We start from the raw sequence: 13451 nt of genomic DNA on the forward strand, positions 1-13451 counted from the left end.
ATTTTATTAAGTAAAAGTCTCACATCTTTTCTATTAGAGGTAGAAACAGAATTTGCTGTGGCTACAAACATTTAACACAAATATATATGTTTTCATATATTTATCATAGCTTATTATGTAGAGAAATTAGGAGAGAAAAAAAAGAGACTAATATAACTTTCCTATAAGCATTCATTTGACAAGCTAAATATGACATTAACACTGGATCAAAGCACATATTATTGAAATTTAACCTTCTGAATCAAGTGGTATCATGCAACTCCCTTTAGTTTTTAATCATATCATTTTCTTTTACAATCCTTTTGAGTTATGATTATGAATATGTAAAATGCCTTACCTATTGTTCTAGATGTATCTTGGTGGATAATCAAGAAACCACAAACCCCTAGTGAATTAAAATTAAGTGTGTAAGTGTGTGTGTGTGTGTGTGTGTGTGTGTGTGTGTGTGTGTGCACACTTTCAACTTTCAAAGTGATGTAAAGGAAATTATAAAATTCCACTCTGGACACTAATGGCTTAAATTAACACTGAGGATTTTACTGTGGACTTGAACATTTTGTTATTATAGTAATGACTTACATGCTTACAAGGTGCTACAATCACCATATTCACATGGCGGTCATCTTGCTATTAAGTTAATGAAATGCCACCCCAATCCGCAAATATGACGTGAGAGCAAAATGGCCGCTGTGTGGATATAGTCAATAACGGTCTGTGAAGCCTAGTTCAGACCTACGATTCGTGGCGGGACATAACGGTTTTAAAACATCCTAGAGAAACATTGCATGGTCTGCATTAGTCTGCACTAGGCTTAGAGTAGAGTGAAAATAAAAGGATCGGTCCTATTATAGAGTAGAGTCAGGTAAGTAAATATGGTTTAAGTGGTTGAAGAAGATTAAATAATGGGGGGGGGGGGGGGGGGGGGGTAACTAAGGTGACCATAAAGGATAGTTGAGTGAACCACACCACTTTAATGGGATATATCAGTTTATCGTTTAGAACACCTGTTTGTCCTCTCAGAATTCCTTTGTTGAAGCTATATGTTGTGCGATGAACGACCCCGTTCCCTATTTGTTTTGCAGTTCATTCGATTGGGGGTGGGGTGGGGTGGGGTGGGGGGGAACCTAGCCATTTCAAAATCAATGTTACTCAGATAAAAAAAAAATCTCACACATTTTAGAAGATGGAATAATTTCCTCCTTCACAACAATTATTTGCACTATTACATTATGATGCCAAACATCAACGTTTAAACAGAAATTAAAACAAAAGAAAACATAACCGGAGCTAAGATTATTTGGATCAGATCTCAACTCTGAATAGATTTTTTTTAAAGGATTGAATCACACTATATATAGTTTGAGTTTTTCTGCTGTGAGACATCATTCGAACATTTCTTTGAAGAGGAAAAGCAGTTAGAAAATTCTTTGTCCTTCGGTGCTGTACAATACTACCCACCTTGCATGATGCACATGGCAAACAACACTGATAGGCCAGGAGCGAGGAAGTTGGAACGAGAGAAAGGGAGGGAGGGAGGGGGGGGGGGGGGAAGAGAGCCTGACAGGGCCCTATATTCACAGCTGCTGAGGTGATGGGTAAAAAAATGTGAAGGACAGACAGTTTTAATAATCATAACAGTCTATTTCTTTTTTTATAACTCTGGAAAAAACAAAAACTCCTCCCAGCAGAGAGGTACACAAGTTCCAAACTGAGCAGCATCCGGTCTGTCTCCCATCCATCCATCTGTCCATCCAGCCATCCAGCTATCCATCCATCCTGTCTGTTAAAACGAAGCTTGTTCCGATGTTGATGGTGGTGTTGATGATGATGATGATGATGATGGTGGTGAGAACAGATATTAAAAAATGTAAAATAAAAAACAAAATTAAACTAAATAATTCCCGAAAAAGATTAAAAAAAATAAAAATCCCAAAATAGAATAAGTAGAAGTTGAGCTTGGGAAAACTACAACTTCCATCAGGCACTGCAGCGTGGAGAGAAAAAGAACAAAACAGAGAGAGAAAGAGAGAGAGTCAGTCACAGATCCAGCTGAAACTGAGCTTCTATCCCACAATGCCACACAGGTCTGAATCGTTATATTCCAACATTGCAGAGCGAGAGAAGGAAGTAGGAAAAAACAACAAAAAAGGCAACCATACTCTCTCTACGACGCTCCCACGCACAGAAAAAACTAAACTAAATAAAAACCAAACCAAAAAATAAAATAAAAAAACAACTGGGCTCAGCTGTATGAGCTCCAAGATGCACGGCTGCTTTGAAAGCCCGGTGGAGCGAACGGGTCCGGTCCCAGATCAACAACAAGGACGACATTGGTGACTTGATGAATCTGGACCACGTTTGCCGGTTGATTCTTTCTCGGGTGGCGTTGGCAGGGCATGGAGTCAAGAAGCAGAGGAAGAAGAAGATAGGTAGGTAACCAGGAATGAGCAGCGAGACAACACTGTCTTCTTTGATAGGCTGAGGCAGACAAAGACAGGTTGTCGGACAGATTCTAGACAGACAGGTGGGTTTGAAAAACAAAAACAGCAAAACAAATAAAATAATAATAATAATAAAAGAAAAAAACGTAAAAAAAAAAAAAAAAAACGCACTGCTGCCATCGCTTCTGACTCCCGTGTAAGTTCGCCCTTAGTAGTTTAGGCTGCACGACGCCATATGACAGCCAGGCCTGTCGGAGCCCGTCTTCCGTCCTTCCGTCCGTCCTTCCTTCCCAAATCCAAATGTGCGATAGAAAGACCTGTGGGTCTGGAGCGGCAGCCAATCCCATCCTCCTGATGATAACGGAGCCGTAGCAATAGCTAGAAGAAGTACGACGAGGAAGAGGAGGAGGAAGGAGAGCAGGGGTGGGGGTCGGGTGGGTAAGGTGGCGTCACTCGGTGAGCAGCTGTTGGAGGAGACTCTTCTGCTGAGCCTGGCTGGTCTGGGCGCCGTCTTGGGCGCCGCCTACGGGGCCTTTCTGGGAACCGCCGCCCGCTATGGAGCCCTGCTGGCTCAGGTACGCGTCGCCACCACCGACCAGGTTCACAGTGCACTGGACATCCGCGAACACCTGGACCTGCTGCACCTGATGGAGCCAGGGAGGGAGAGAGAGACAGAGGCAACGTTACTGGTGGAGAGAGAAGCAAGGCTGGGCTGCCTGGTAAGAAATGATCAGATCAGTGGTTCAGAGTTCAATGACAATTTGTAATTGAGGGAGGGGGGGGGGCATTTTCTTAAACACTTACCACTTACTTCGTTGTACTTTAAATGGACAGAAATCTATGATCAAACATAATAATAATAATGTGTCTGGAATTCATATAGCACTTTTCTAAGTACTCAAATATATATCAGAAGATTTCCCAAAAGGAATTCACACAGACCACAATGATGGATAAGACATATCCCCACCAGAATAGAAGCAATAACCAGCGTGTGGTGGCATATCAAAAATAGAGGTCCAGAATAGGCAGAGAATACTAATAAAGACAGGATTCACTGACCTGCTGGTCGCTGCACATGGGGCTGACATTACTGCTGCTTATGCCCACAGGCTGCCCCATAGGAGGCAGGGGTCCCACGCTGCCTGGCCCACCGGCCATAGAGACTGTGATGCTCATGTTGTTGTACACCCCCTGCTGGCCAAAAGCCTGCACTGCACCCTGTCCTGGCTGGCTGAACAAGCTGTGGCACGGAAACAACAAAGCAAAGAACAGGACATTCTGGTGGTGTTCAGTGCTATTCCTTAAAACTGCCACTGCACAGATCCTGTAAGTTTACATATAGCTGCAGATGTCACTAATGACAAACTCTGTAGTAGTATCTGTCTAGGATAATATTAATTATAATTTAACATATTTTAGATTTGCTCAGTGTTTCAGTTTATGGATTAATGAGGGGCACCACATTATTCTGAATAATGTAATACCTACCTGTAACGTAGGACATCTATCACCTCAATGGTGCCTATTTATATAGCGCCTTTATCCAAGGTGCTTTACATAGATTGTGCATTACATTCACACAGGAGGAGGAAACCATGCAAGGCCAACCTGCACTTAGGGAGCAATTAGGGGTTCAGAGTAGGGATGGTTATCGTTAGGATTTTTGTGAGTCCAGTACCGATGCGGCTTATCGATTCCGGTTCTTAACGGTTCCCTATTTCGGTTCCAAAATGGTATAAGATAACTTAAATAAGAGGTCAAATGATTATTTAACAAAAAAGCTCAAGACATGTAATGAATATTGTAACATCCTCTCCTTTATTCAACAGTTGAACCATTTGTGCTGGATAATATAGTGAGCTATGTTTTCCTTATTTTAAATATAATATATCTATTCTGTATTTACCCAGGGCAATAGTGTTGTAGGCTACTTCCCTTACTACTAACTACTGACAATAACAAATAAAAGTATGTCTGAGAGCAGCGCGCGCACACACACACACACAGTCACACAGTCTCGCAGGCAACTCAGGCAAGGCACAAAAGTTTCGCCCCTTAAACGTCACTTGAAAATTAGTTACGTTTAAGAAACTTTAATAATTATGTCAACAGCTAAAGTTTGTATGTAACGTTGTCCGTCTGTACACTGGCACAGCGTGCCTATCTGTCTCGGGACCCACCCCTAGTTCAGATTCTTGCTCAAGGACACTAACTCTGGGGGAGCCTGGGTTCGAACTGGGAACCTTGTGGTTCCTATCCGGCCACTCTACCCCTGAGTACATGTATGCTATGCAGGGGGCAACAACACAAGTTTCCTATTCACAGTATGTTTGACAAATGAAGTGGCTCTGTACTGTATATCTGTGCATGATTTTGTCTCTTTGAAGATATTATGTAGGCCATTTTAACTTGCCCAGCTCACCTGTTGGTGCCGATGGCTGTTTGTTGCCAATTCTTTATGTCAGGCGACTGATAGCCAGGGGGTGGAGCCTGAAGCAATGGACTTTGGGGGGTGGAGTTTTGAGGTGACAACAGCGGGCTTGTGGGACCGAGCTCAGCAGGGAAAGGCGGATCTTGCTGGACTATAGCTGTGACAAAAAGAAGCACACGTTTAAGAAGAGCATAATACACTCAGGATGCTAAGGATCTTGTTTTGTACACAGTAAAATCACAAGTATCCATTTATCCACTCTAAAGACCAATAAGGAGCGTATACAAATGTTACCGTTATGTTACATTTGTTCACTTTCTGAGTTAAATGGAACACTCGGATCGGATGTTTACTGTGCACTCACCAGATGCTCCGAACTGCTGAAACAGCCCCTGCTGCACCGACGAGTTCCCAACGGTGCCCCCAAATTGGCCCTGGATGCCCCCAATCAGCGCCTGGCTCCCTAGGGGTCCTCGTCCTGACAACTTAGGGTCCAGCGGTCCGCCCGACATGGCGTTGAAGTGGCTGGGTGAGGTAGGGGGGTTCCCTGCCATGGGGCTGTAACCCGGTGGGAAGTTCAACTGCTGCTGCTGCTGGGGTGTGGCGGGGGGACCCTTGGGGAGCCGGGCGGCTCCGGCGGCAGGCCCCCCAACGATGCCCTGCCTCATCAGCAGGACCTTCTGCTGGAGGAGCTGACGCTGGCGGTGCTGGAAGCTGTAGAGCTCCCTCTGACGCTGGGCCAGCATCTGGGCATTCAACGGAGGCTGAGGACAGACGGACGGACAGACAGAGGAGGCGGAAATATGGAGGACAAACAACAGAGAAGATGGATGGACGGATGTGAGAGGGGCAGTGTAATGGGGAAGGAAAAGCAATGGGTCGATAACAAATACGGGAAGAACAGAAACAGCATATACTGAAAATACACAGTATATATTGTATTTATTTATATTTAAAAGCCATGTAGTAGATAGGCTTGCGTCAATTAAAACAAAAAATATGTATATACATAAATACAATGGACCAAACACTAGTAGTAGGTACACAGTAATGACCTCAGTGTTCCATTAACCCATTTGTAAGTGTGAGAGTGTAGGTGGGGTGACTCACCTGAGAGGGCATCTGAGGCTGCTGCACTCCCGGACGCATCCCCATGGAAATGTGCTGCTGCGCTCCCCCCGGAAACTGGTTCATGGCCGTCAGTCTGTTCTGCAGCTGACACACACACACACACACACACACACACACACACACTGCCTGATGTGCCTTTGTGGGACAAATTGCACCCTCTCTCCCCCACAATTCTTCTACATTAATATAAGCGGAGCACACACACACCACCACAGCAGGTGCTCCCCAAGCATTCCTGACATTTTGTCACCATTCGATTTATTCTTTCAAGGCAGTACTTGAAATACATTTCCTCATACACAGTTGCGAACTATAAAACCTAGACGGCACAAACAAAATGAATACTAGTGGATGTGTGTTTCCGGACAATACAGATATGCTTCCTGGCTTAAATAATGTTTCTTAGCAGGTCTGTAAGTAATTAAGTAAATAGGTAGCTTATGGTTGGTATCAGCCGAGTGATGATGTCCCCTATCCCCTTTACAGTGTGCTAGACCCCTGGGAGGTGGAGCAGCAGACATACCATCAGCTCCCAATACTTACCACATGTCTTAATTACCCAAGCTCCAACACTGGACCTTGCATTTCAAATGTCATGTCATCTGTTGACTCCATGTCAACACTTATTAAATAGATATGATGACGCCATGTCAGCCACTGGCATCCACAGCTGGTGAGTGGGGCTTTTTTTTCCAACAACTTTTTATTAAAAAATATATTTAACATAATATCCAAGACAGCAGTTCGAATGTAAGGATTGTGGTTTTGTTTTGTGGCCTTTTTTTAACAGTGTTTTTGCTGAACAATTCTGAGAAGGAGCATGTTCCAGGACAGCAGTGATTACTAAATGCAGGAAGGGAAGGACAGCAGAGATAAGAGAAGGAGTCAGAAGATGAAACAGATCAGTGAAATTCACCAAGGCCAGGTAGGGGAGGGATGAATTATGGCAGTGGTAGAATATGAACAGATGAAGAAAAATCTGTCTGTCTGTCTGTGTAAAAGCTGGACATAAGAGGTGCTAGCGCCCCAACATTCTATCCTCACCTGCTGAGGACCTTGCAACCTCTGCTGTAGCTGCAGTCTCAGCTGGTTTGGAGGCAGTCGGAGCTGGGGTGCCATGCCCTGCGGTCGGGCCATGCCTGGCCTCAGCCCCATAGTCATGGTCCCGCCGGGGAAAGCAGCACGCGGGGCCCCAAATCCCAGCCCCTGTGGCCCCACGGTGGGCAGCTCTGTGGAAAATTGGGCTTGGGGGGCCGGGGTGAACGTCGATGGGTAGCTGGGTAGTTTGGGATCCATGGCAATGGGGGTGGTAGTGGGCGGTTGCGAGGGGAAGCGTTGGGGCAGGGGCTCGAAACATCCTCCCTGGACACAGCAGAGCATGCTACTGTTCAACGCAACTTTTTATTACACCCAAGGTGATTAAATAGTCTAGTAGCCAGCCCATAGAGCCCCATTGTGAACCCGGACATGTTGAGTACACCAAGGTTTTATGTTATAAAGGTTTAGTATGGGTCCCCAGCATGTAGAAACTGCCGGATGCTAACTTGCATATGTTGGGCAATTTTCATAATTGGCATAAGATGTGACCATACCATTAACAACATATAGAAGGCAAAATATTCAAAAATGTCATCATGCTTTATGTAGCATGTGACATGTCAAACTAGGGGGTTTTCATGATGCTGAATCCATTCCAGGCATTAGTTTTGCAAAAAAAGTGGGCATAGCCGTTTTAAGACCAATGAGTGTTTTTTTACTAGTGTTTTTTAAACTAATGCTTGGAATGGATTCAGCATCATGAAAACCCCCTAGTTTGACACATATAGATAAAGCTAGATAAAGCATGATGACATTTTGAATATTTTGCCTTCTATAGGTTGTTAATGGTATGGTCATATATTATGCCAATTATGAAAATAACATATACAAGTTAGCATCCGGCAGTTTCTACATGCTGGGGACCCATACTAAACATTTATAACATAAAACCTTGGTGTAATCAACATGTCCGGGTTCACTTTTTGGCTACTAGGCTAAAACGTCATTGTGCTTTTATCAAATTCATACATCCATCTCTCTCTCACCTGTACCAGTTTGTCTATGCCAAGGGCCTTGTCCAGCTCGGCCAATTCACTCTCGTCTGTCCCGCTGAGGAAGGACACCAGCTGCTCCAGCAGAGCCTTCTCGTCGTTGCGACCCTCAGGTGTGGTGGGCGGACACAACATTTCATCCAGCGGACAGGGAACGCACTGCCTGCTCAAATGAAGACATCCACACACGCACCCCATAGGGAAATTAACGATTATTGACACTTTTGTTCAAGCACACAGGGGAACATCTGTCTTGGCAGGGCACTGCAAGCAAGCACACTATTCAAGCACACTATTCACAGATGGGGAAACCGTTTGGGGAGTGCCATTTCTGTTCCCCGATTCCTACAGGTTGGTCGAGGCGCCTACTGTATACAGCAGTAGGGATGACAAACCCGGTTCTGAATTTATCGAGACAACGAGATACACTTTTAAGCTTGTCGAGCCTGTTATCGGTATATAGTGGCCCCGCTAATACAGTGAATGGGACGGATGGTTGCATGATGCGTCATTGTGCGATACCTTTGCATGTCTGCGACACCTGAGTCGAAACAACACCGGCATGGCGGCGCCGTCAGCTGCTGCAGCTGGTCTCTATGTTGCCATTATTTAAAATATATAGTTAGAATATATATCTCTCCCTTTGCGAATGAATAGTGTCGCCTAGACGTGATGTAGTCCATGTGCGACTTCTTCTTAGTCTACCGTTGCCGAAAAGAGCAGCTCTACAAGCAGACGCAGTCGTACGATGACGTATACAATACACTTTTAAAGTAACGGTACACACACATTTAGAAAATGCTCAATAGTGGGCTCGATAAAAGCCTGCTCAATAAGGCGTTTATTATCAATAAAATAGAACGAGCGTCAACACGGGGTTGTACACAGACTAAACGGTACTAGTAGTGGTCAGCAGTGACTATACATGGGGGGATATTGGCATGAGGACTATAGTGTTACATAGCCAGATGATCAGATATCTCTCTCTACTGATTAAGACTGTCCCCAAACATTCAAGGTTCGAATGTTCGCTCGTTAGGGTTGGCACTCGAATCTTAATTAATGGGTTTGGACCATTCTTTTTTTTCTTCTTTTTTTTAATAAAAATAAAAATTATTATTTTTTCCTTTTTTATTAACTCGAAAATATATCTCGGCGAGAATGTGATATAAGCATGTCAAAAAAAGTGTCTAGTGCATTCCTGTCAGAAGTTATGTCTATCTCTGCTGTCCCTCTCCAAAATCCCCTGTGCACATTAATTTGGTGATGGGCTGCAGCCAATCAGCCAATCAGCAACACACACACACACACACACACCAGCACGATCGCAAAACGGTGTTCTCTTCTCTCTCTCTCTGCGCTGTGTTGCGCTGCCCTCGACAGAACCGAAAGTGCTATATATACTTAGTACAGCAGTGCAGAACCGAGAGAGTGACACATTCTTTTGGATCTAAACTGCGCAGCTTTTAGCTTTTATGATCGGATTTGCGGATCGATTTATTTTGTGTGTGTGTGTGTGTGTGTGTGTGTTGGGAGAGACGAGAGAGATTTATAAAGAGCGGGGGAGACGCGCTGTGCGCTCTGATCGAGACGGTTATTTTTTTAATTAATTAGAAACAAATGGTCCGAATGTTCACTCGGAAATTCCTGCCGAAGTTCGAGTCCTAAAATAAGGGCTAGGGTACAGCCTTAATACTGATACATCTGGGGAAATCAAAATTAAATGAAGGTCTTGGACGCCCGAGAAGACCAGTCCAGCAGTAACAAACCTATTCTTACTGCTTTGAAAACCCATTCCTTTTTCTGACATTTCCGAATTGTTTCCACACAAATTTAGCCCATTCATATAATTCTTATATGATTTTATAATCATAAAAAATCGTAAAAGCGTGTGACAGAATTGGGAAATTTGGGAAGGGGAAAAAAAGATGGTGGGGCTTTACTCTCTTTAAAGAGTAAAGTGCTATTCACATTGAGTACTATACTATATTGTTCTCCATTTTATTTTATTTATGGTTGGTGTGAAATCTGTCATCCACTTGACTTGGCCCTTTACTGTTTAAAGAGGGTAGAAGTGTCAGTAAAGCACGGCAGCAGAAGGTCAAAATGCAGAGGTTCCAGTCAAGGTGCCTGGGGATTACTTACACACCCAATTCTATTATTCAGAAGCTTGATGTTCTTTATCATCCAGTTTGCTATAAATGCTCCGTTTAGAACACACCACTGTACTCTATATTCCTCTGTAATGTGAGCTAAGATTTTACCATCCGTTTTGACTACAGTGAGGGGGACAGACATAGTATGATTATATATCTGGGGTTAACAAGAAAGTACGGTAATATTTACTCTTGTGGGGATCCTAGCGGAGCTTGCACAGGGGTCCCCATGCTTCCGTCGAAGGACAGCGTATCGGACATGGCCAACGGCTGAAACTGGGAGTCTGCACCGTCCATCTTGGAAAGACCTGGGACAGAAACACAAAACATTGAACAGATGTAGTCAAAAACTCTACAGAAATACAGAATCAAATATACAGCAGGTTGGGGGGAAAGAATACAGAATAATTCAGACACCCGTCAATGTTTAATGTCTTCTCAAAATAATGTCACAAGTCAAAACAAGGAATCAGATTTTAGAAGTGACCTTGTGCTAATTGCAAATGACACAAACGAATGCAGAATGTAGTTGTAGATTGCAGAGCCAAATCCTTCCTTACCGGTGGTAGAGTTGAAGGGGTTGATGACATCTGCCTCTGGGAAGGGGCTGGTGGTGTCTTTGGGGTTCTGGAAGGGGTCTCCGTGTCCCGGGGTCTGGCCGGGAGTTTGGGGTCCACAGAAATCCAAGGGTGACTGACTCTGCAGGCTACAAACTGAGGGGGGGCCTCCGTCACTGAGACCTGATGCAGGGAACACACACACACAGTGGGTTACCCACATACACTGACTGCATTTAGATGCACACACCTGGATTACTGGCAATAAGCAATAACCAGTCAACCTTCCTAAAACCCTATGTGTTAATTTTAGGGGTGTAACTATATAGTTTAATTTAAGAAATCTAAGTAAATTGATATGTAAACAGCAAAATATCATATCGTTTGACTTTGTATCGTTTTGCAATGGAAATATTCGGTATCGAATCATTTTGCGATGCAAATAATGGATTGTATCGATACTAAGTCCTTGTGCATTGTATTTAGCAATTTTAAGAAGAAAAAAGAAAAAGAGGGGTTTAATTACTTTTCCATTCCATATACTACACTTGGTCTACTCTATTGATAAATGTGTGTATTCTCTGTGTTCATGTCAAGGTGCGGGTTTGTCCATGTGTTCAAATACAAAATCTAAATGTGACGTCCTGGATAAATGTTATATATCTTTCACACATTTACATTTAACACACACATCCAACGAAGATGTTTCCATCCTGTTTCCCCCAGGGTTTCTCTCTACACCAAGTCTCTTTGATTTAAATATTTGGAACTATACAGTAGTGTTTGGAACTATTGGTCACCTGATGGCAAGCGTTCCGCTTTCTTCTTGTTCTTGTTATTGTAAGTTGGTTGTAGCAATAAATTATTGAATATTCTTTGTTTACAATGTCTCTCTCTCTCGCTCACTCAATAATTCTGGTCTAGTTAACTCTCCCCCCCCCCCCCCCCAAGTCTGTATATATACGGACGTTGACGCTAGGTGGCGTCATATCCCAGGTCTGTACGCACCCCAACGTATAGTCTATATAATGGTTGAGTCCTACAGAAGCTTTTAACATTGGCCCAGTTCCTATAGCAACGCCCCACCGTTCCAACTATGGGATTGCAAATATAACCAGTTGAAAGGAGGATTTTCAAAACCTCTATAAGTCGGAATCCAGGAGAGTTGTCCTTGACAGATTTTCTGCCATTCACATTTCAGATTTAATTTGTGCCTTTGTACCGCGACATTGCTGCCATGTAAAAGCTTCTGACGAAAGGTAAACAGTGTGTGCTTGTTCCAATGCTGTGTGTAGTGTATGCTGGCACTGGGGTTTATGCTAACAGCTAGCGGTAGAGATAGAGTTAAGCTGGCCGTCTCGCCACTAAACACCCCGAGCCAGGGGCGGAGCTACCGGGGGTGTAGGGGGGGTGGTCACACCCCGGCCCGGACCTCCTGAGGGCCCGGGCTGTCAGCTGACCGATTGACGATTTTTTACACAGTCACTCACGACTGATAAAACCAGCGGGCCCCCGCGAATCCCGCAATTAACCAGATACAGAGCTTATATAGCCTATATAATAGCCTACACTTTAGCAAAATATCATGTCTGATGAGAATGTACTGCGCTGGACTGTACAAGCACCGTGGAGTCTGTCTCACACTCTCTCCAACAGACATCCTCAGCCACGCTCCAAAAGTGCAGCACCTGTCACTCATTAGTAGGCTAATCACTCTGTGAGGATTTAGGAGTGCATATGTGTGGATAACTTCCTTTTCTCCACAACGGACTGTTTAGATTCTAAACCCCTTCTTGTTTCTTTTCCCTGTGTGCGATCACTCACTAAGGTGAAACAGAACACAAAGATGAGTAGTAGCCTATTTATTTTTTAACACACTGACGCACGCACCTCTCTCTCTCTCTACGTCTCTCTCTCCGTCTCCACGTCTCTCTCTCTCTCTCTCGTGTGTGCACTGCTGCGCAATGTCACAGACACAGGCGCGATCAATAATATATAGCATAAATATTAGGCAAAATATTGCACTTTCCCTTTCCCTCTATCTGTGACTGTGATCAGCTCCTCACACACAACTCCTCTCTCGACTCTCGTTCATGCACGCCTGCTCAAATTAGCAGCAACTGTTTGCGTGGCCCGGTCGTGCCGTCTCACACCCCGGCCCGGGCCAATGTTGTTCCGCCACTGCCCCGAGCGGCATAAACATCCTATCAAATAGTAACGCCCAGCACTCAATAAAAGGATGGATATTTATTGATATCAAAACCGATCACATCGCTCCACAGGCTGGGAGCGTCTGTTGCATGAATAACTCTTGATCTAAATCATTCCGTCCAATTCTTTTAATTTTGTATCCCACGATTGTATAACCCATTTTTCACCCCTGTGTCAATTATCTAATGTGATCCTGGGCTCTACGCATGGAAGGAACACGTTATTCCAACCAGTTCCTTTTCCCTCCATCAGGCCCTTTCGCCAACGCCGCCTTGGGTATGGGCACTGATGACGCGGAGGAGACGACACGCCGCCAGCGCCCACAGCATCACGAGCGGGAATCGAACCCAGGACCTTCTACCGACTGTACCACTGTGCCCCATTCCGTCCAATTCTAAGCAAAGAGATTATGTTTTCGTGGTGTTAATGAC

At 44.3% G+C, this 13451-nt stretch overlaps 1 protein-coding gene across 1 annotated transcript in view; it reads right to left on the bottom strand.

Annotated features, from left to right (window-relative positions):
- Positions 1–1165: 1165 nt before the first annotated feature.
- Positions 1166–13451, bottom strand: part of ncoa1 (nuclear receptor coactivator 1) — a 99783-nt gene continuing 87497 nt past the window's right edge. Inside the window, exons 14-22 of the mRNA XM_083790807.1 lie at positions 10813–10992; positions 10443–10560; positions 8091–8259; positions 7051–7368; positions 5986–6090; positions 5240–5639; positions 4867–5032; positions 3504–3684; positions 1166–3085 (exon numbers count right to left, since the gene is read on the bottom strand). Of these exons, the coding sequence (XP_083646933.1) occupies positions 2891–3085; positions 3504–3684; positions 4867–5032; positions 5240–5639; positions 5986–6090; positions 7051–7368; positions 8091–8259; positions 10443–10560; positions 10813–10992 (1832 nt within the window). The 3' untranslated portion in view covers positions 1166–2890. The remainder of the gene's footprint in view (positions 3086–3503; positions 3685–4866; positions 5033–5239; positions 5640–5985; positions 6091–7050; positions 7369–8090; positions 8260–10442; positions 10561–10812; positions 10993–13451) is intronic.

This window comes from Protomyctophum parallelum (assembly GCF_964188405.1).
Source record: "Protomyctophum parallelum genome assembly, chromosome: 19".
NCBI lineage: Eukaryota > Metazoa > Chordata > Actinopteri > Myctophiformes > Myctophidae > Protomyctophum > Protomyctophum parallelum.